This window comes from Arctopsyche grandis, chromosome 3, assembly GCF_051622035.1.
Source record: "Arctopsyche grandis isolate Sample6627 chromosome 3, ASM5162203v2, whole genome shotgun sequence".
Lineage (NCBI taxonomy): Eukaryota > Metazoa > Arthropoda > Insecta > Trichoptera > Hydropsychidae > Arctopsyche > Arctopsyche grandis.
The window spans coordinates 29059195-29080011 of record NC_135357.1 but is presented as its reverse complement, the minus strand read 5'-3'; the positions used below and the strand labels follow the sequence as shown (position 1 = coordinate 29080011).

Below are 20817 nucleotides of genomic sequence, written 5' to 3'. Positions count from 1 at the left end.
TTGAGTGAATGTATATATTGAGCGAATGCGACAGTTACACTTCGACCAGATAAAACGTATTTTAAATCGACAAAATCGAGGTTTCGTATTCTCCTATTTTCTCCTCCAAAACTGGATCAATTTTTAAAAAAAAATCATCATCGGTATGAGAAAGATATTTTCTGTGCAACTATGTGCGTATTTTTTTTAAATCGACCGTTAAATAAGCACGCTGGACTCTTTTCGTGGGTGTAAAAAAGAGGCGATTTTATAGATGTTTGGCGGCTCATAGCTCCAATAAAAAATAACTAATTAAAAAAATAAAACGATAGATGCATCCCAATGGTGGATATCCATAGCATATTAAAAATAATTTCCCTAGTGCCATAATTAGGGAAGGGAGAAATGTAATACGTTTGTATGGACAAGGCGCTGGTGTCCAGCCCTCTTAATTGGGTGATGATGTCACAATGGTGTAAATAAATAGATTATTAATTTAACCCGAATTTTTCACATAATTTAATTGTTGATGAACTTGCATTCAATATAAATATTGAATTTACATCGTGTATTCATCTATTAATTTTCTTAGTTTGAAAATAACTAACCAATCGATGCTAATAGAAAGCTTGTAAAAAAAAAAGTCAATGTGCCTAAAAGCACTGTGACATCATAAGTGGCATCGATTTCGAAAGCGTAATTCTCCATATCGCGGTATGTAATTTACCTGCGACGATATACCATCGCAGGTAAGTTCCTTACCTTTTGTTTCGATTTCGCAACGTGGAAGTTTGATAATAACTACAATGGGTGCGATGAGTAATACAACTTTTGTATATCTACTAAAATCGAAATATCTCTTTCCCTTTTTCAAATAAATAACTTCTCCACATTTATAATGATAACATTATTATTTTATTACAATTAATTTCCATAGAATGCATTAGAGTTCATTTTCATAGAATGCATTAGAATTCATTCATAGAATGCATTAGAATTCATTTTCAGTACAACAGAACGCCTATTTGGGGCTGAAATCACGAGGTGCATATTATTGATTATTCTCTCTCTCAGGTAATACGGACGCAGCTCGTTGCAGACGAGTCCAAAATATCGCAATGAGATAAATTTTCTCACTCGCATTGAATTAGAATTTACGATGAAATAAAAATTGAGATATAAAATTAAATATGTGAGCGGTAACGCTAAAATAATCCATTAAAAGCCCCGAGGTGAGTTTCGCAATTAAGAACATAAAATATCTTTAAGGTAAATGTATGTATTTGCACTTATTAAAATTCATTTTTATCTACCATAGAGATCAACGATACTATGTATAGTTCAAAAATGATGGTGAAAGTGTGTATGTTGTTGCAGTTGATATTTTTTCATGAAATAGCAGGTAGAACTTATTCTGTATACGTTTTGATATTTTACTGATACCTAATTAAATTTGTACTTAAGATATTTGACTAAACTTATGAATAATTATTTTTAGGATTTTCTATCGATAAAACAACACCCCCTTTTGAAACTTCTTTCAATGATCAATTGCAAAATACGGATCCTGGATGGAGTCAACTCTCAAACGTCCCAATTTTAGACGATAGAAACAATGGAATATTTAAAGCAAAGTCTAAAAAATGGAGTCATAGATCAGCAGCTTCAAATTTATACCCTCCCGACGATACATCGCCTCCCAATGAAGACTATGCTTCTTACGATATGGACTATGTAAATCCTAGTAATTTTAATCCAAGCAATTTCAGCGCCCTTATATATGATAGTAATCCCGACAGTCCAGCAATATTTCCAAACCCTGAAATGATGGTCTATGATTCTGAGAAACCTGGTATGAAATGTATCTATGTATGTATATATGAATGTAAATTTTGAGCATTGAATTAATGATTTATAATGGGCTTTCAGGTGAAATTCCAGAGCCAGTAAACAATGAACCAGATATCCTACCAGAAGTGGAACTACCAGATGACTCATTAGCTGATGGAGATCTGAGAGAGCGAGATTTAATAGACAGCGTTCAATATGTGTATTTTGGACGTGGGAATCAAGGATCTGGAGGTGGGGGCTCGAGATCAGGTCGTTGGGGATGCGCAGTTCCTGGTGGAGCAGCCGTTGGAGCTGCAGCCATTGCCATAACTGCCGTTACCCTTCTACGTCACAAGACTTTCAGGAACAGCAAAATGTTTCCAATAGAAATGAACATACTCTCATGTTTCATGGTCACTAACGTCCTTTTTATTATAGGAATTGGGGTAAAAAAAATATATCTATAAAAATTATATGTACACAATTCATCTTATTTTTTGTGGAATCATAAATAATTCTCATTTTAGGATACAAAATCTGAAATACGTTGTGAAATAACCGCTTTACTACTTCATTACCTACATCTTGTATGCGCTTCCTGGATTTTTGTGTATTGCTATGTAATATCTGATAATGTTACCAAAGGCTATATTCCAAATTTGAGATACAATTATCTTTTCGCTTATGGTGTACCAGCTGTTCTTGTAATGGTAAATATATTTTAATAAAACTGAAGTTTTTTATATCATCTAGCATAGTAGTCGTCACGAGTGCCCAGTATAATAAAGTTATGAAAAAATCTGGAACTCACAGCTAAGAATTTGCCTTCTAGCTACTATCAGAAGGGCAGAGACCCATTTGATGCTTCTAAATGTGAACTAAATTTTATATTTGGCTTCATCTACACCTCTATCTACTAACAATACATGGGCAATTGTGAAGAACTACTAATTCAGAACTGTCATTAATTTTATGCCTTTACAGAAACTTGTTTGATTAAATCAACTCTACTAGTACAAGTGTAGTATAGTGAATACAAATATATAGAAAATATATGTGTTAGATCGTTTTTAAATAGCTATGATTAAATATTTTCAGTTTTTCTACGCAATATCGATCGAAAGCTATGAAACTAAAGACTACTGTTGGATGTCACTTGAGAAGGGCATGCTTTTGGGATTCATGTTGCCGGGTACGGTTTTGATACTGATAAATACTCTCTTTGCAATGATTGGGTTGAAGGCAATATCGAAAAAGCAACAAGAAGCAATCGCCAACACAATACAATCATATCTGACCCAAACAGTGACAACTGAAAACGTCGCCAGCAACAATAACAGATCAAATCTGAGCACTTCTAATAAATATTTGAGCACGAATAGCTCGCTGATAAGTTTGGATTGCACGTCACGCAAAAATACCGAGGAAAGGTGTAAATCTGAACTGGATATGCGTAGATACAAGTCGTGCGATGATTTGGACGATCAGGCCATTCCGGAGGGAGCATCGTGGGTCGCTAACATATCCAACAATCACTGCAGCTCACAGCTGTGCGACCTCAAAGAGATGGACTCGATGAAGAACCTCAGTTTTAAAATAGACTTGAGTAGTCTCTCCATCGATAACCTGTCGTGGAAGACTACCGAGCCAGAAGACATGTCCGATATGAGAAAGTGCCTGAACTTTGCCCTCATAATGCAACCTTTGTTTTGTGTGTTTTGGTTTATGGGAGTAGTTGCTTTGGAAAATTCAGATCAGATTTTGCCACCATTCATATTTGCCTTCTTATGGTCGCACATGGTAAGAACAAAATAAATATTATTTATTGTATCATCAGAATGCCTCTCCAGCACGATTCCATTCGTCTCTGTTTATGATAACTCTCATCCATCTCATCCCACAAATTTCTATGATTTCATACACCCATTTCCCCTGGGGCCTTCCTTGCACCCTTTTACATTCTCTCGGCTACCATTTGGGCACTTCTTTCATCCATCTATCGTCCGTTCTTTTAGCTACGTGACCTGCCCATTGCCATTTCAATCATTTAAATATCACAATCTTACTGATTTAATATAAAATTCATCCACATATGTATAGAGATACATACAATGGTTTTATCTCATGAATCTTATTTTCATGGCACTAGTAAAACGGGCGTATTTTCTCAACCCTCGAAAAATTAATATACTCAATTATACGTATAATATTTCTGCAATTATTGATCAATAATATTGCTATAGTTTACGCATACATATGTAATTGTTTCTTATACATGAATCGCTTTCAGCCTGCAAAAATGTTGCTACAAAAACTCTGCGTGGCAGAGTTTGTTCATTATTTGCTCATTGTTTGCTAAACTTCGTCTCTATTTCTCTCTTGTCTCTCTTCTGACTTTCCGTCTCTCTCTTAGATGGCTCGCTTTTAGACGATACTATTGTTAACAATGACCATTCTATGCATTCTACTTCTATGTATACATGTCATAAATCTACTACATACTAATATGATAAAAATACTGAATAAATAAATAGGTATGCTTTGACACTTTATTCTTTTCATTAAAATCATAAATATAGGTGAAGAAGTTGTCTTCTAACATTGAAATATTACTCAGCATTCCAGTTTTCCATATTTTTGAAATTCTCCAAAATGTATGCACTTCATGGAGTCCACATAACATCATACCCAAACAACGCAAATTTCTTACTCGACTAAATTTGTATTGATAATAATTAGGATCATAAAGAAACTCTTAAATAAGTATCATATATAGTGTCCATTATGATTTTGATATATTTAATTAATAGCAATGATTTTATTTTTTGTAGCATTGGTTCATATTCGCTCGGTTTGCATACGTCCTTCCATATATACCGTACGAAGAATGTTGCATGGACGTAGAAGAAGTCAGCCACTCACTCCAAGAGTCCAACCTGATCGTCCACAGTCACACCAAATCGACTGATACCATTCCCTTGCTCGTCACGAAGGTCGAAGTTCCGAGAGATTCCAGAGAGAGCACTCGGCCACCAGATTCAATCAGCACAATCAGCAACTAGGCGTACACGAATTGAATGTTTATTTGTGGAAATATACATATGCACGCTTGGCTTGGGTTTTCATAATAGTCAATTCGACGACTACGATTCCCGTTAAGGTCAAGCATAACATTTTTATATCGGAGTAGGACATGAAACGTGTCATTTTGTAGTTCGGCCACTGTGGATGGCCGTCAAATTTCTAGAATGTCACGTACAATACCAACGCATTTGCGATTGAAAAGTTAAAAAAAACCGGTCTTCCTTAAATTAAAAAAAAGACCTAATTTTTAAATAGAGAACATCGAACAGAAGAAATGTAATTGGTGCATTTTAAAAATTCTAGCGTTAAAGTTTGAAATATGTGTGATGTCAAACGTTGCAAAATATTTCACAATAAATTTTAAATGTTAAAGAATAAGATCAAAAAAAGAAATAATGTATGTACATCGATATTATAATATTCCTCACTTGAAAGGATCGAATTAATACATTTTCAATGACGAAAATTCATTGACTCAAAAAATTGAGTATTATTAACGAATAAATCAACACGATTACAGCACACTTAGCAAGTTTATAAAAAAAAATAGTTTAATTTTATCTTCGACATGTCTGCAAGAGACGACTTTGTCCATGACAAATCAACACGATTCGGATGAGGCTCGAAATTTATTTACTTTGTTGTAAGTATAGTGGGGTCTTGACTCTCAGTCCACAAAAATAACTGTTATAAGCTGCCTACTCCAAATTTTGTTGATAACTCTCTTAAGCGATTTATAATGAAATAAATACCTAATTGCAATTTTATTAGATCAATTAAAATGCACACTCGTAATACAATACATAGTTGAGAAAAAAATAGTTAATATTTAGAATGCAAATCCATTATGATATTGATCATATGTAATATTTAGTAAGAATTAAAACGCCTTATTTAAATTAAATTGTGTGTATTTTTATTTCTAATCTTAATTTATACATATACAAATGTAAATATCACAATGTTATTATCAATTCTTTATACATTCCAATTTTTAGTGTGACAATCAACGTATCTCTCAGATTTACCTAAAAAATTATTTAAAATAGCAGTTCATGCTCGACAAGGGCCCAAATTTTTTAACACTCAATATGAAAAAAATAATATTTTCTATCTAAATATATTGGATATTGTAACAGAAAATGACAAAATACTTTCTCACGTATTCCAACAATACTATGTATGTATGGTCAAATACAAATGAGGCGAGTAGCCGCTCGAGTACGGAAATATTGCAGAAACGATATCTTAATTGAGACGAAGCCACTTTGGTCTCAAATCGTATATATGAGAATGTTAGTAAATTACGTATTATCAATACGAAGAAATAAAATCAGAAGCAGGGAGTGGGGCTCAAATGATGATTTTGAAAACAAACGTCAAAATTTCATTAAACGTCATTCTGATGAGTTAACATCCGATTACAGATTCAACAGTGAATAACTATTCAGACTGAATGTATCTTATAACATTATTAACAAGGTGAAGGTTCAACTTAAAAGTCGCTTTCAAGGAATGCAGTCAGTGAAAAACTATTTCAGTTTTCTTGAACCTCGCAATATTATGAATTCATCATAATTACAATATTTTAGAAAATTGTTTAAAATTAAGGAAAAAATATCCAGAAGTTTTCTCAGATCAATTTGATGACTAGTTCATTCAAGTAATTTCATTATTGAAAAACGATTACACTGAAAACATGACCATAAAACAATTTTCATATTTACTTATAACAAAATACAGTTGTTTGGAAAGTGAATTTTCGGAAGCTTATGTCGTGCTTATGTTATTTTTTACTTTACCAATAACAGTGGCGAGTATTGAAAGATCTTTCAGTAAATTAAAAATGATTAAAAACAACGAAAAAAAATCTATCGGACAATCAAGACAAAATAATCTTGAATTGTTGGCCATTGAACATAAATAAGCGGCCAAATTAGAAGTTAAAAATTTAATTAGTGATTATGAAAGCAATAAAGAAAAATTAAAATTGGTGAGATTATTTCTAAAATATTTTATTATTTTCTCTATTATATGAATATTTATTATGTAAAATATGTACATAAACTTATTTCATTTGGTATTTAAAAAAATATATCAAGGGGCCCTTGCGTAATATTTGCCCAAATAATAAGGGGCCCAAAATTTCTAGCTACGCCACTGGACATCCCATACTAATATAATAATATTAGCTTCCATTATAATGTTCAAAGAATAATCGAAAATCTTTTTGATTATTCACTCAATTCCACCAGAAACTTACTGAAAAACTTGGTGTCCTCGAACTAACGTAATGCCACCACTTTGGTGGAATATAAAGTATTTCACTAGATTTTAATATATGAAAATACATTTTTGCTTTAGAAAACTCAGGATGACTCTCGTAGTCTGGTTTTATGGGATCTACTTGAGATGTGTTTTGTAGCAAATTTCCAGAATGACAGTATAAATATTGAGTTTCTTCAGGTGCTAGTAAAATAATTAATTTTTCTCCAAATATCTATAAATTTAAATATTGTAACTATTCAATTATTCAATTATTAAATAAAATATAATAAAGTAAATATTAAATAATAAGAACCTGAGCCAGTAAATTATGTTTAGGATCCGTATGTAGGGGTGAAACTGTATTTGCTGGACCAAACCATGCATTTACATCCACCGTATTATCGCTTGTATCATCTTCGTGAAGACAACAATAATCAGGAATACAAAAATCTGGAACTAATTCGGGAATCTGTTGGAACAGTTGATGTTGTGCCAAATAGCCGACAATAGACGGTTCTAAAATGAATTTAATATAAATAGAATTATAGGCTATATCAATATTCACAGTGTATGTCAATGTATATTTATTACCGTCTAAAATGTAGTTGTCTATAAAATCTGATACTGACATGAGCTTTTGTGTCCAATTTGAATCAGTATATTTTGAACCCAGCTCGACGGGAACTATCCGGTTCCCGATCTTCTCAATCAAGTAAGATGGATCGTCCCAAAGGGTCAAAGCGGGCCAATGATCAATGCAATTTTTCAAGACAACGGGTGTTTTATGTTTCATATATTTTTCACTAAATGTTTGTATTGACGGACAATTTTCTGATATTAATACGGTACCGTATTCAATAGCCGTATCACACTGACTAGCAGTATTTAAACTGCTAAATTTGAAGTTTTTGTCAAATTTTTGTCTAAAATTAAAAATATGTATATGTACATACATACATTTAAGTATTTAAAAAATAATATAAATCTTTTTAAATTTACTTGGTTTTTGTTGATGATACAATTTTGGCGCACTTATGAAGTAAGTTATCATGTGGTGGTGTTAATGGTGCTCCAAATAATAAGCCTCTATCGATTATTTCTAATACATTTTTAGCCAGGATATTTTCATCTACTGTATTATTTAATGCAACGTAAATCCACACCTAATTTTTTTTTAAATTAATAATTTAATTATTAAAAAGTTATTTCAAATAAGTATAAGTTGGTAACATTACCCGATGGTAGCTCAATAAAGTGATTATTTGACGGTCAGAAATCGGCACTTCTTTCCAATTGCCAATATTAAGCTTTTCTTGCATTTTGTCTAAACAACTCTCAACCAATAATAATAGTTTCTGATTGATAATATTAGGATTCTTCGACGCACTTGAACATTGCCTATGCAAAAATATCAAAAGAAAATATATAAGTTAATATAAGTTAATCTATTTTTTTGAAATAGCGATGTAGAGTGAGGTTATGATAGTATGTTTTTAATGCCATTTAAAAAGCCTAGTAAGTAAATGTTAACACCTGAAAACAAATGATATTGGTCCAAGTGCAGTGAGGTGAGGGATACGCCCTCCACACCTCCATACCCCACGAAGCTGAACATTTAAACTCATGTCAAAGTGACAGTTCAATATATATAAATGTTGCCATATGTAAAAATAACTGAAAATGTTTCCAAACAAATGAGGTAAACGGACTACTAGTCATATGTGAACCGGTAAACGGACTACTAGTCATATGTGAACCAGTCACAGGACAACCGGTCGCTCTAGATCGGTCACACGTAATCAGCCGTCACACTAAAACTGGTCACGAGAAAACTGGTCACACCTGAAAATTAGTCACGAAAAAACTGGTCACACCCAAAAATTCGACCAATTTTTAATTTTCGGGTGTGACCAGTTTTCTCGTTACCAGTTTTAGGTTGTGACCAGTTTTCTCGAGACTAGTTTTAGTGTGACGGGTGATCACGTGTGACTAGGGTTGCCAGATGGTATCCAAAAGGAGGACATGTCCTCCTTTTCCATGTTTTGTCCTCCCGTCCTCCCTTACCTACTGTAAGTCCTCCTTTTTGCTAAACATCGGGCGGGACTGGCGGAACATAATTCCGTTCTGGAAATTTCAAAAATACTTCAATCCGTACTTCATATGCTTCGTAATCGAAGAAACAACAATTTTTTGCCACTAAGCGTAAGAGAACAGCTTCGTGATAATGACTTCGTGAAACGAGTCCATTTCAAACGAATTTTTCAGTGTTTACAAGGCTTGTGAAGATTACTTGATGGAATGGATGATACCCTTGGAAGATTTCAAATGTTTTGAGTGGATGACATTGCTGAAAGAGAACGAAAACCTAAAATATGATGATTTAGTTTCATGCATTGAGTTCTTGAGCATCAGAGGTGTAGAGATTGAGGATGTTAAGCTACACGATCAATTTTGTAACTTGATTTCATTTCTTAAATCAAAATCAGATGAAGATGAAGCAAATTATGATTTGAAGTTGCACGAGCAGTGGACAATCTACTTCAAAAGTGTTAAAAACATTGAATGTTTCTCAGAACTGCTCAAGATCTGCGAGTTTTATTTTTGTATAGAAAGAAATTTTTTGAAATGTTTTGATCAGAAAGAAATTTTATTAAATAACTAAAACTTGTTTTGGACCGAATTCGTTACACATGAAGTTTAAATCCATCTCATTCGTTGTTTTGTGAGAGAATGGACGTCTGCGAAAAAAATAAAAATACGAGAAATACAATCTTTTGTGATTTAACCGATTCAGTAAAATATTAATTTAAAACCTCTCTTGAAAACAAAAAATATACGAACTTTCGGAAAAATAAACGTTACTCATCTGTTTTTGAGACAAAAGTGAAGGGGACCTTTCTAACGATTCGCTCCATAGGATGAACAATTTCTAAGAATTTTACCCAAGGCATACCACTTAAAAACCAAAATATACTTGTTTCGAAATAATAAAATCTTTTTTTTTCAAAGCACATAGCAGCGATTTTTTTATTAGTTACCCAAAAGTAACATATATAAGAAATAAACGTAGCATTCATAGATCCATAGTATCTCATTAATCGTTAAATTCATAATATTTTCTAAATTCACACTATTCCTTAATTTAGGGGGGTGAGCGCCCCCCTATTACGTCCCTGAAAAAAATGCATAATATTTTCAGTTAATGCTAATCGAAAATCGGGATTTTGGGGAGGGGGCTCCTGTACTATATTTCTGTATACATGGTTGTGTCTAGATTAGGAATAGATTTTATATTCAGAAACTGTTTAAAATTGTGTATTTAAATCTTACTATACCATCGAAGTATAATTAAATGTTATTATGAAGTAAATTTAAATCGCTGGTTGATGATGAATCGTCCTATCAAAATTGTTTTAAGCAATTCAGTTTATATTGTTACGTACGCCGCGGATTAAGCGAATAGAATCCCAGAGACTATGTGACCGTTCTAGGGTTATCTGTTAACGGATTAACTAAGTGCTTGCACTTAGACCAACGGATATCTGTTATCGGATTAACTAAGTGCTTGCACTTACTTCCAGGATTATATCTGGACTCTAAGTGCATTTAGGCTAAACAATGACCGTTATTAGTCCTTTCTCAGAATCGGTACGGGGAGACCCAATGTCGTGGAAATACATATCCGAATACGTGACTATACAACAGGTAAACAGATTAGACGTCCTGAGAGATCTGTAAGATCGCCAATTTAGTAGTCGGCGGTCATCAGTGTAAGACAGGTAGTGCTGGCTGCGGCGAAGTTGCGACGTTCGTTGAGGGGGTCACCAATGTAAGATCGCCAATTTAGTAGTCGGCGGTTACCAGTGTAAGATCGCCAATTTAGTAGTCGGCGGTCATCAGTGTAAGACAGGGAAGGTATGTTGACCGTATCCCGGTCTAACGAAACACGTGTTGTGTAGTTTGAAAGAGGATCGTTTATTTTTGTTCAATTGGTACAATGGTTATTGTATGTACGAAGAGGTTTCTTCGGAGAAGTGATCTGTTTGAACTCCAGAGGCTCACTCTGCCGGTGGAGGTTGCTGCGTTGCTTTATAAACGTTTTGGGTTGAAGTGTGTCGTATGCACATCTTTTGTTCTTGGTACTCGCGCTGCCCTAGTTATGCTGCGAGCGTATGAACCCATAAAAGGGTTCATACGCCTGGACGTAGTTCGTGGTTTTTATGGGTTCAGTGTGTTCTTCCTTTGTTTCCCAGATACGTGTATAGAAACACGTGTCGACCTTTTGACGAGGCGAGCGTGTGCCATGCGTTAATGACTTTCCTGGATATGTGTCGCAGTGACCTGATGAGATCATTTCAGTTGTACTATATGCCTACAGATCTACCCTTTATAAGGCGGTACGTAGGCGATATCATGACAGTCTGGACTGAGCACTGCCAGTGCGTGTATGACAATAAACGAGCAGACATGGCTACCTACCTACCTATCGACATGAGTCCAGCCACAACGTCGATGACAGGTGCAAAAAAATGGGGGAGCGAATGAGACGACGATCTTGACAGCTGGATGTGGAGTCATGCGCGATCCACTACACATAGAACGGTCATCCAGCACCACAAGACATACACCACCTCAGCACCATCATCATCATCATCATCAAGGCCCCGTCCGTCCCCACGAGCGTCGTCACGCCGAGACGGGCGGTAGCGCTACAACACCTCCACGAGCCACAACGACTCACAGTCCAGCTCGGAGTATCATCAACCACATCGATGCCCCTGCCGCCCCCGCCGCCCCACCAACCGACATCAGCCTCGGAAGAGCGGCGCCGCCGCAGCATCGCATCGGCGCGACCATCGGACCAGCCACCGTCCTGCTCGCGACGTCACCGCCCTCGAATCTACCGACCATTCAGGGCGGTACACCTACACAGCGGATGACCCACGTCAACAATTTTTTTCTCCCCACTCAATAATTTTTTTCTCTTTCTTTGTAATTTTGGTATCGCTGATGCTGGGGGGGGAGTGATGTGGCGGCTCGCTTATACGACATGGTCGAGTTTGGTTGCCTTCCTGCGAGTGGGGACCAACCCGGCTGGGTTCGGAGAGCCACTACTCACTCTGTCTTCAGCTGTCATATAATAAACACGTGCATTAACAATGCCAGTCGTCTCATTCGTTCATCCCCCATACTAATTTACTTTATTGTTATAACTAGAGGTAGGATAATCACAGTGCTATCCATTGTTCGGCAAACCTTTAACAATGCATTTACAACCTTTGAACAATACACGGCCCCCTCAAGCTCCGGTGACTAGTTATAACACTAGAAAAGTATACATGCAGGGTTGTAGAATAGCTGGTGCGCACCGGTACGGCGTCCCGCCACCTTTTATCGGCACCGGTACGTAATTTTTTCGAAATGTTTTACCACTTTTGCAATAATTTTTACCCAAGCTCGATGACAAGGAGCGCTGTCGTGCATAAAAATGCTGTCAGGATCAAGGATACCACCAGGCTTTATGTGAGGCACCAGATGTGACTTTGGCACATTTAAATATTGGAAAAATCGGGCGTACTGGCACCTCAAATTTAGCACTACACCACTGTATACATGTACATATACCTGTGACGGTAGCTACGCCACTGTCACAGACTAATAATCCGCCCCAGAATCGTATAGATTTACATAAATAGGTACACCTGTTGATTAAATACAGTTCACAATAAAAAAAAGGGGTCAGTAATTATAAAAAAGCCCCGGACCCTTAAATTATTATTTTTTATTGGAAATATTGTATCATTACAAACAAATTATGAGCGACATCTAATATAATGCCAGGATTCAATTTTTAACTCGCATTTTAATTTATTTTAAATTATCAATAAATTCATTTTTATAATACTTGTTCACTAAAACATAATAATCAATCAACATTGTATAAATTTTTTAGAATTTATAGTATTTTTTTAGTGAATTTGTGCTTTATAAGATCCAATAGATGTTTCTAGATTCATTCTTCAGAAATAGGCATTCAAAACTGTAAACGGAACAGCAATACTGTTTATGATATTATGTAAGCACAACAAATGGAGATGAATAACACATACAAAGCTCGCAAGCAAAACTGAATCTGATGAAACATTCCCAATCAACTATTTAATTAAAAAACTTTAGATAATATTTGGTCAAAAACATAAACCGTCTTCAGATTATTATTAAAATAACAGAGTGAAGCTAATAAAAAGCTTGTAAAAATAAATCAAATTTTTGTTGAATTTCAAAATACTCACTACTTAACTTCAAAATACCTTTTTCTGAAATATTATACATATCTGCATATTATATTATCTCAAATACAATTTTAGATGATTTGATCAAACACAATATTGTACAGATTTTCTTTCGTTGCATGATAGTTACAGATTCAAATTAACCATTCGTTTATATAACTGTTTTTTTTTAACATGATAGTTTATATTGTGAAAACTAACATCATCAAGAAGTATAATATATATTTTTTATACTTATATATTAGTTAACTAATAAAATGTGAATTTTAATGTTTCAAAATCTATTTAATATCCTATAATATGTATACATATGTATTTCATTCTATCTATTACAAATAAAAATATGAGATAGGTTAGGAAAAATGAAATGTTTTGCCAATCTCTGTTTTATACTAATAATAACTTTTGGCTGATCTCGGCAAAATGTCAATCGTAAAACGTCACATATAAGAATAGATTGATTAGTACGATCGGTTTAGATAGTTGGGTGCATACGATCAGATCATCAAAATTCACCTTCCGGGTCATAAAATCGATCGAGTTTTGCAAAATATTTAAATTCCTGTATTAAACCTCAATTTTCTTCATATTAATAAAAAAATAATTTAATAATTGGTTCTGCGCAGATCGATTCAGTGACGTAAACTAAAACAACAATAATGTCCGATGAAGAAATTGACGCTTATCCACCACATAATTTTTCATGGGTGCTCCCAAATCAACTAGCCGCTATGGCTTTTCCAAGAAACAAAGAAAATTTAAGATTCTTAGTAAACGAAGGAGTAAAACATCTTGTCACTCTTTCACCTGAAAAGAAACCACCCATAATGGAAGTACCGGAGCTCAAATGGACCGAGATCGCAGTCGACGAATTCGAACCGCCATCTATGAAGAACATTCGAGACTTTATCGAAATTTGCAAAAGGTGTCATATAAAAAGCGAGGTGAGTCTAAATTATATATACAAATACATAAACAATTTTACATTGAATATACAGATTTTAACATTTTAAATGTAATGTAGGCCATAGGTGTTCATTGTAGACAAGGCAGGGGTAGAACTGGTGTTATGCTAGCTTGCTATATGATGGCTTTCCAAGACTTGGCACCTGAACGCGCCATGATCAATGTACGTCTGCTGAGGCCCGGTTCGTGCGAAACCGAGGAACAAGAAAGAGCCGTTTGCAAATATCACGACTGCTTAAGGGGACTCACCAAGGTTGATTACAACGAAGTCGACGACAAAGAAGCATTTGATGCGAGATTCAAACAGGAAGAAAATGGAGTAGAGAAAGCAGAATAACTGAATAATAATATACGTACAAAATCGAATATTTTTTTCCACTCTGAAAACATTTATTTTACTGAAATAACCAGTATTGTTGTTTATTTATTTATTACATTTATTTTGTTGAGATTTATATTGACAAGTTGAAATATACATCAAGTATGTACATAAATACTACATATGTATATGCTTAAATACTATTTTTTAAATTTATAACATATTTGAATTATATTCATTAATAAGTGAAATGTATTATATTATTTATGTATATATCTAATACCCATAAAATAAATATTAAAAAAAGTAAGGTAATTTTTATTTTTATTATCAATTTTCTTATCCAGTACTTAGCAACGTAAATAACATATATAAATATGAAATATCTACTCTGTCAAAACGGTCTATAACATTTATTGACCGGGAGAATTCACACAATAATGCTGCACAAGAACATACATAATATATACCTAAATCAGTGGCGTGCGGTGAAATTCTCTCTTTTTGTAGTACAGCCTTACTTAATGTGCGCTAGCAGGATATAAAGGGAACAGGCTGTTCCTCTTGTATCCTGCTCGCACACATTAATTAAGGCTGTACTACAAAAAAGAGAGAATTTCACCGCACGCTACTGACCTAAATGATATAAAACTGAAATAAATGTTTAATTGCTTTTTTTTAAAGCTGAGGTTTACAAACTTTCAGACAAATTCAAAAAGTTGTGTATCTTTTTTATTGAAATAAAGTTTCACTCTCATATGAAAGATTATCTTGCTCAAAGACTCAATAAAATTTGCATTATTAAATACATCCCCGATTCAATTTTCAGTTAAATAAAGAATTTACTATAGTTCAGTGGACAGTTTAAAAAAAATGCTGTTATTAAGTATAGACAGTTTTCACAATAGACTATTCACATACGTGCATACATAAATATACCACTCGCCTTTTATACCTTATAATATAAACTAATGTAATTAAGATTGCTTAAGCATCGATAGGAATAATATTACAACCAAGAAGACCACGTCCGGACCATGTGTGTGGAGTAAGTGATACATCAATTGTTTCAGAATCCCGTAGAAGTTTAACATTAACTCTGCTGTTCACGGAATGTTGGACCACTTCAGCAATTTGAGTGAGCGCTTTGAAATTTGATGCGTTGACAGAACCAAACTCAATTATTTCATCATCGACTTTGATACCCTGCAGTAAAATTAAAACAAGTAAAAATATAAATGCATTAATTTCTTTAATTATAATATAATAATCTACTCACGGCGTCCTCTGCAGGTGAGCCTGGGCTGACGAAATTGACTTTGACGATGGTTTTTAGCTGATTGACGATATTGATGGCAGATATGGCGCATGCAGCTGCTTCGTCAGATTCGTGACCATTTATCAGGTTTACTGGAGCTGTTGTTGTAGTGGAGCCGTTTGACGTCGATGGAACATCGTCAGCAGGTGTATTTTCCGTAGAACCTCGCATTTGAGAATGAAGCTCATACAAACCTTTTTCAATTTCATACATGATAGCCTCGTGGTCGTTTCGTAAACCTAAAAATGCATTTTAAATGCAATGTGGTTTTGAAAGTCGACTATGAAATTTATAAATAAATACACTTAGGATACATTTAATTGTAAAATTCTACATTAATTAAGTGAACTTATGAATCTTACATATAATTTGATGACGAGCATTTCGAACTTGATACACGTCTATATCATTTCGGGGGAAATCTTCTTCGTCTACCAAACTATCAAACAATCCAACTCCATTCTGGGAAAATAAAGATATTTTCATCATCCATGATATTAAAACTCATTGAGAGTTAAATCGATTCGCACGTTACAAACACGTTGTGCAAATGTTCATAATAAGTTGAGGCTGACCGTATCCAACACTGCTGAGAGGCGAGCAATCTCTTCTTCCAAGTCATCTTTTCTCTTCATCAGTTCCAAGAGATGGTCTCGTCCAGGGCCTGACATTGTCTGCACAACCATGCTGCACAATGCAAACCGAAATCCAAAACAACAGCACGCAAGTCGTATTAGAATATGACACTTGTTGTGAATGTTGCCATTCGAAATATTGTTATGCATTACATGGCAAAAATTTTAAATCAAATATTTTATTTTCAAAAATATAAAGATTTAATTTCAATGTACATGTTTATGTGGTAATTGGACTATTCGTCACATTGGGGTGGTCACAAAGACAATTTTTGCCATGAAAATCGCGAATACACAATATTTGGCACTCGAGTTCTCGTAACTATGATAGTTATCGTTAGTATGATGGACTTTTCGGCTGCCAGATATTCCGTTATAGAGATTTTAGTGACTTTGTGACGAGTAATTTGTGACCAGTAATCACCGAACCGTTTATGTACACATTAATCTTTAAAATTGTGTAAGTCAGGTTATTATTCGTGAAACAATATTTGAAGATTTTTAAATTGAAAATGTACGTAGATGGAATATTTTTTATATATGGGGGTAGGAAGGAATTAATGTTTTAATTCTGTTTTGTTGAAGGGGTGAACATCTACATGTTTTTAAGGGTAAACGGGCTACATCCCAAATGTGAATCGCTACAAGGATAACCGCCGTTGCGAAAATCACGCGCGCGGATCTCCTGTCACATGAAAATTCGGGTAAACGGACTACTAGTCATATGTGAACCAGTCACAGGACAACCCGTCGCTCGAGATCACGTCACACTAAAACTGGTCACACCCTAAAACTGGTCACTCCTTAAAACTGGTCACACCCGAAAATTGGTCACGAAAAAATTGGTCACACTCAAAAATTCGACAAATTTTCAATTTTGATCGGTCACACGTGACGGGTGATCACGTGTGACCGATCACGATCTAGAGCGACTGGTTCACATTTGACTAGTAATCACCGAACCAAAATTCGTCGCTCAGGAAAATTGTCATACAGAAAACTGCCCAAATATTGCTCAGCATATGGTTTTTTTAAAAGATGTTTATTATTATCAAATCTAAAATGACGTTAGATGACTACAATCAATAAGCGTAGTTCACATTTCTGTCCATAATAATAAAAATCTCGTAAAAAAACGTATTTGCTGAGCAATATTTGAGCAGTTTTCTGTACGGCAATTTTCCTGTTCTACGAATTTTCGTGCAACAGGAGGTGCACGCGCGCGATTTTCGTAGCAGCCGTTTTTAACTGAATTACAATTTGATTTATCCTGTTTCCATTACATTACAATTAGATTATTTGTTGGCCAAAACACCAAAGCTCTGTATGATGAGTATTTTAATAATAATCGAATAAAAATGTAAAATAAGTTTTAAAGATATGATATTCTCGTGTTTTATCGATTTTAAAATAAAAATAAATTATTTGTAAATGGTCGTACATGTTGTTGTTAAGGTTAGCGCAACGGTGTCGATTTTGAACAGTGTCGGTTTACATATGTATTAGGTGACAGCGTCTACAAGTGACGGTTTTAATTTCCGGTACGCTTTATTTCGGCTGATTTAGACGTCTTTTTAGCAAATATTTGCACAAAAATCGCGTACACTTGAACTATATTAACGTTTTGTGAGTTTCTTATAAGGTTTTTGTAACTTTGAACCAACGTTATGGATCCTTTTACTCAGGTGAATATGTCTTCAATATGTTAAAATTTTCTTGATTCATATGTTATCATATATATTAGGTTAAATTATATAAACCCGTGAATATAAATTTATTATTTACTACACATGTGATTGTACTATCAATATGTCAAATCGATTTTTTATTTCTAGCGCATGTTGGAGCGTGCGAAGGCTCGAAGGGAAAAGTTGGAAGCGAAACTTCCTCCTTCCGAACAAAACAAACGTCAACGGTTGCCCTTGATAGAAAACAACCAAACCGTAGAGATCCCGAAGAGTCCTCGCAGTTCACCCGCAACTCCAACAAAGATCGAGAAAACCTATTCAGTCAGTCAACCGCTGATTTTTAACGGTGAAGATGAAAATGACGTGGCCGTTAAAATAAACATCGTTCACCAAAACAACATACAAGTCGAGGTTCAAGTCGAAGAGAGAGAAATTACTCTTTCCGAGTATTTGAAAGAAAAGGAAAACGATTCAAATTTCCTGGAGATTCAAAAAGCCAACAAAGAAAATAAAGGTAAACAGCTTATTCAGTATTAAAAATAGAATTTAATTCACAAGCAATATACATATTTCTTGGAATATATAATTTTTTTATAAATAACGGTTATACTTCGAAGCTAAATTTATTATCATACGAAAAGGATATTTATTTTAATTAGAATATATACGTTTATATTTGTTTTAAGGTGTCACAATGGGTGCTAACTCTCATCAGATAAGTGACAAATCTTCCGATATGGATAAAACTGACACGAGATCTGAAATCAGAGACGCTTGCAAAAGTAGATTGCAAAAATTAGGAAAATTCTATTCAGGTACGTTTCCGCAAACATTTAATTTTTATATTTTATGTGGATTTTGCGTATTTAAAGTATCGATCTGTTACGCATAGATGGGGGAAGATTGTCATCGCCAATCCATCAAAGCAGAGATTTAAATCTGGAAAGAATTGAACCTGTTGAAGTAGCGACGAAGGACGTAGCTAACGAAGATATGACGAAAAATGATCAACCAACACGAGTGAAAAAGTTCGGAAGACTCGCTGCTCTCGCCGACCACATCAACAATTGGGAAGACGACACATCACATCACGACTTTGTAAGATATTCGATATATTTTCATTATTTACATCGTATGTATGTTTATATGTATGAAGAACCATTGATTGCTAATGTGTAATTCATTTTGTATAGAAGAAAGACAAGAAACCCGAACCGTCCAAACCTGCCTTTAAAAATGTTGCTAAAATTGAACCGACTGCCATCACAAAACCAAAAGACAACTCTTCTAATGTGAAACCAGCAATTTCGGCTAAGGTTGCAGCTGCGTGTAACAAACTTACAGAACAACCCAAAAGCAATAACGTCACAGCGAATAAAGTCACCAGCGCTGTTTCAAATAGCATATTCAAAAAGCTAGATTCGCCGAAGGTCGAACCGCCGACAAGTAAACCTCAAAGCTCAACACCCAGCAAAACAGTCTCTGCCGGTAATAGTACGCCAGTGAAGAAGAAACCGGAAGTAGCTGCGTCTTCTCCTGTCTCCGCCGTCAAGTTTCAACCTCACATCGTCGCCTCGAGCCCGAAGAAATCATCGCCGAAGCAAGCTTGGGATAAGAAAATATTGGATAACTTGGTGAGTCAATTATTTTCAACTATTTTTGTGCGTGTGATTCTCTTTTACAGCGGCTTTTATCATTTTTATCGGTTCTTTTTGTTCATCGGAAATTTAACATTGAAAAATATTTATATGTATGTATGTAATTCGTTTTTTGTGACGTGATTAATTCAGTTGAATATATTATTCAATGATGATATTCAAGGTAAGTTAATTATTTTATTTTATTATAATATACATATACTTATTTAGTTTATGATAATTTTATTTCAATTCCAATGCTAGGTTGCGAAAAATTTATTATATTTCATATTTTTTTCTACGGAATTTTTATATTTTAATTTATACCAGGAAGACTTAACAGGTAACACCAATGCGCCATCCTGGCCAGAAACATTGTACATTTGATACAAATATTATCAGTACTATACAAAGTACATAAATACATATCAACTAATATCCACAGAGACATCTATGGTCAAATTTGTAAATTTGCTGCATTTTATACAATTCAGCGAAATTCAGTAAATACATATCAATTAACATCCACAGAGACGTTTATGGTCAAATTTGTAATTTTGCAGCATTTTTTATTACATACCTTTACGTTTCACTTACGATTACAATTCAGGAAAAAGATTGCCTCTTATCCGGTCGTTTTCATACTTTGCCATATTGCTCATTTTGGTCATCAATATAAGTAAATGGATCCTCCGCCATTACGATGGTGCAAAAATATCGTGTGAGACGCGTTTTAAATCTGCCCGGCGAGACAGTCGTTGACGTCTATCCACCGTTTGTTTATTAGTTTTGAAAATAGA

The 20817-nt window shown here is 34.5% G+C and overlaps 5 protein-coding genes across 10 annotated transcripts in view; 3 read left to right on the top strand and 2 right to left on the bottom strand.

Moving 5' to 3' along the window:
- Positions 1–1029: 1029 nt before the first annotated feature.
- Positions 1030–5794, top strand: LOC143923306 (uncharacterized). 2 transcript variants are annotated; one of them, XM_077446921.1, is made up of 7 exons: positions 1030–1211; positions 1298–1381; positions 1478–1831; positions 1909–2255; positions 2337–2519; positions 2908–3609; positions 4641–5794. In XM_077446921.1, the coding sequence occupies exons 2-7, from the start codon at positions 1312–1314 to the stop codon at positions 4869–4871; spliced, it is 1887 nt and encodes a 628-aa protein (XP_077303047.1). In that variant the 5' UTR covers positions 1030–1211; positions 1298–1311; the 3' UTR covers positions 4872–5794. The 2 variants fall into 2 exon arrangements, with proteins under 2 accessions (XP_077303047.1, XP_077303048.1); XM_077446922.1 differs by lacking the exon at positions 2337–2519 and having other exon boundaries at positions 1065–1211; positions 4641–5788.
- A 1-nt stretch (position 5795) lies between these two features.
- On the bottom strand, positions 5796–8806 carry JMJD5 (Jumonji domain containing 5). The gene is made up of 6 exons (XM_077426774.1): positions 8695–8806; positions 8397–8559; positions 8161–8324; positions 7753–8084; positions 7475–7677; positions 5796–7393 (listed from the first exon to the last, which is right to left on the bottom strand). Exons 1-6 carry the CDS (start codon positions 8784–8786, stop codon positions 7136–7138), a joined length of 1212 nt encoding a protein of 403 aa, XP_077282900.1. The 5' UTR covers positions 8787–8806; the 3' UTR covers positions 5796–7135.
- A 5092-nt stretch (positions 8807–13898) lies between these two features.
- On the top strand, positions 13899–15026 carry LOC143923199 (dual specificity protein phosphatase 23-like). Its single transcript, XM_077446752.1, has 2 exons — positions 13899–14398; positions 14479–15026. Exons 1-2 carry the CDS (start codon positions 14114–14116, stop codon positions 14755–14757), a joined length of 564 nt encoding a protein of 187 aa, XP_077302878.1. The 5' UTR covers positions 13899–14113; the 3' UTR covers positions 14758–15026.
- Positions 15027–15041: 15 nt separating this feature from the next.
- On the bottom strand, positions 15042–16809 carry LOC143923198 (26S proteasome non-ATPase regulatory subunit 9). Of its 4 annotated transcripts, none has more exons than XR_013261706.1 (5): positions 16633–16809; positions 16420–16519; positions 16019–16296; positions 15392–15945; positions 15042–15237 (listed from the first exon to the last, which is right to left on the bottom strand). XR_013261706.1 is itself a non-coding variant. In XM_077446751.1 (4 exons), exons 1-4 carry the CDS (start codon positions 16741–16743, stop codon positions 15727–15729), a joined length of 708 nt encoding a protein of 235 aa, XP_077302877.1. In that variant the 5' UTR covers positions 16744–16809; the 3' UTR covers positions 15069–15726. The 4 variants fall into 4 exon arrangements, 1 of the variants encoding a protein (XP_077302877.1); XR_013261707.1 differs by having other exon boundaries at positions 15048–15235; positions 15492–15945; XR_013261705.1 differs by having other exon boundaries at positions 15069–15237; positions 15372–15945.
- Positions 16810–18158: 1349 nt separating this feature from the next.
- Positions 18159–20817, top strand: part of scra (anillin, actin binding protein) — a 29971-nt gene continuing 27312 nt past the window's right edge. Inside the window, exons 1-5 of one of the 2 annotated variants that reach the window (XM_077427605.1) lie at positions 18159–18377; positions 18528–18894; positions 19067–19195; positions 19273–19478; positions 19574–20014. In XM_077427605.1, coding sequence (XP_077283731.1) covers positions 18360–18377; positions 18528–18894; positions 19067–19195; positions 19273–19478; positions 19574–20014 — 1161 coding nt within the window. In that variant the 5' untranslated portion in view covers positions 18159–18359. The remainder of the gene's footprint in view (positions 18378–18527; positions 18895–19066; positions 19196–19272; positions 19479–19573; positions 20015–20817) is intronic. The other variant, XM_077427606.1, reaches the window with a different exon arrangement.

Coding starts and splice junctions, on each gene's coding strand:
- JMJD5 (XM_077426774.1), bottom strand. CDS start 8,786: ATGAGTTTAAATGTTCAGCTTCGTGGGGTATGGAGGTGTGGAGGGCGT. Junction 8,560..8,694: donor CCAATATCATTTGTTTTCAG/GTGTTAACATTT, acceptor ATTTTTGCATAG/GCAATGTTCAAGTGCGTCGA. Junction 7,678..7,752: donor AGACAACTACATTTTAGACG/GTAATAAATATA, acceptor AATTCATTTTAG/AACCGTCTATTGTCGGCTAT.
- LOC143923306 (XM_077446921.1), top strand. CDS start 1,312: ATGTATAGTTCAAAAATGATGGTGAAAGTGTGTATGTTGTTGCAGTTG. Junction 1,382..1,477: donor ATTTTTTCATGAAATAGCAG/GTAGAACTTATT, acceptor AATTATTTTTAG/GATTTTCTATCGATAAAACA. Junction 3,610..4,640: donor CCTTCTTATGGTCGCACATG/GTAAGAACAAAA, acceptor TATTTTTTGTAG/CATTGGTTCATATTCGCTCG.
- LOC143923198 (XM_077446751.1), bottom strand. CDS start 16,743: ATGGTTGTGCAGACAATGTCAGGCCCTGGACGAGACCATCTCTTGGAA. Junction 16,520..16,632: donor TCTCAGCAGTGTTGGATACG/GTCAGCCTCAAC, acceptor TTATTTTCCCAG/AATGGAGTTGGATTGTTTGA. Junction 16,297..16,419: donor TGCTCGTCATCAAATTATAT/GTAAGATTCATA, acceptor ATGCATTTTTAG/GTTTACGAAACGACCACGAG.
- LOC143923199 (XM_077446752.1), top strand. CDS start 14,114: ATGTCCGATGAAGAAATTGACGCTTATCCACCACATAATTTTTCATGG. Junction 14,399..14,478: donor GGTGTCATATAAAAAGCGAG/GTGAGTCTAAAT, acceptor AATGTAATGTAG/GCCATAGGTGTTCATTGTAG.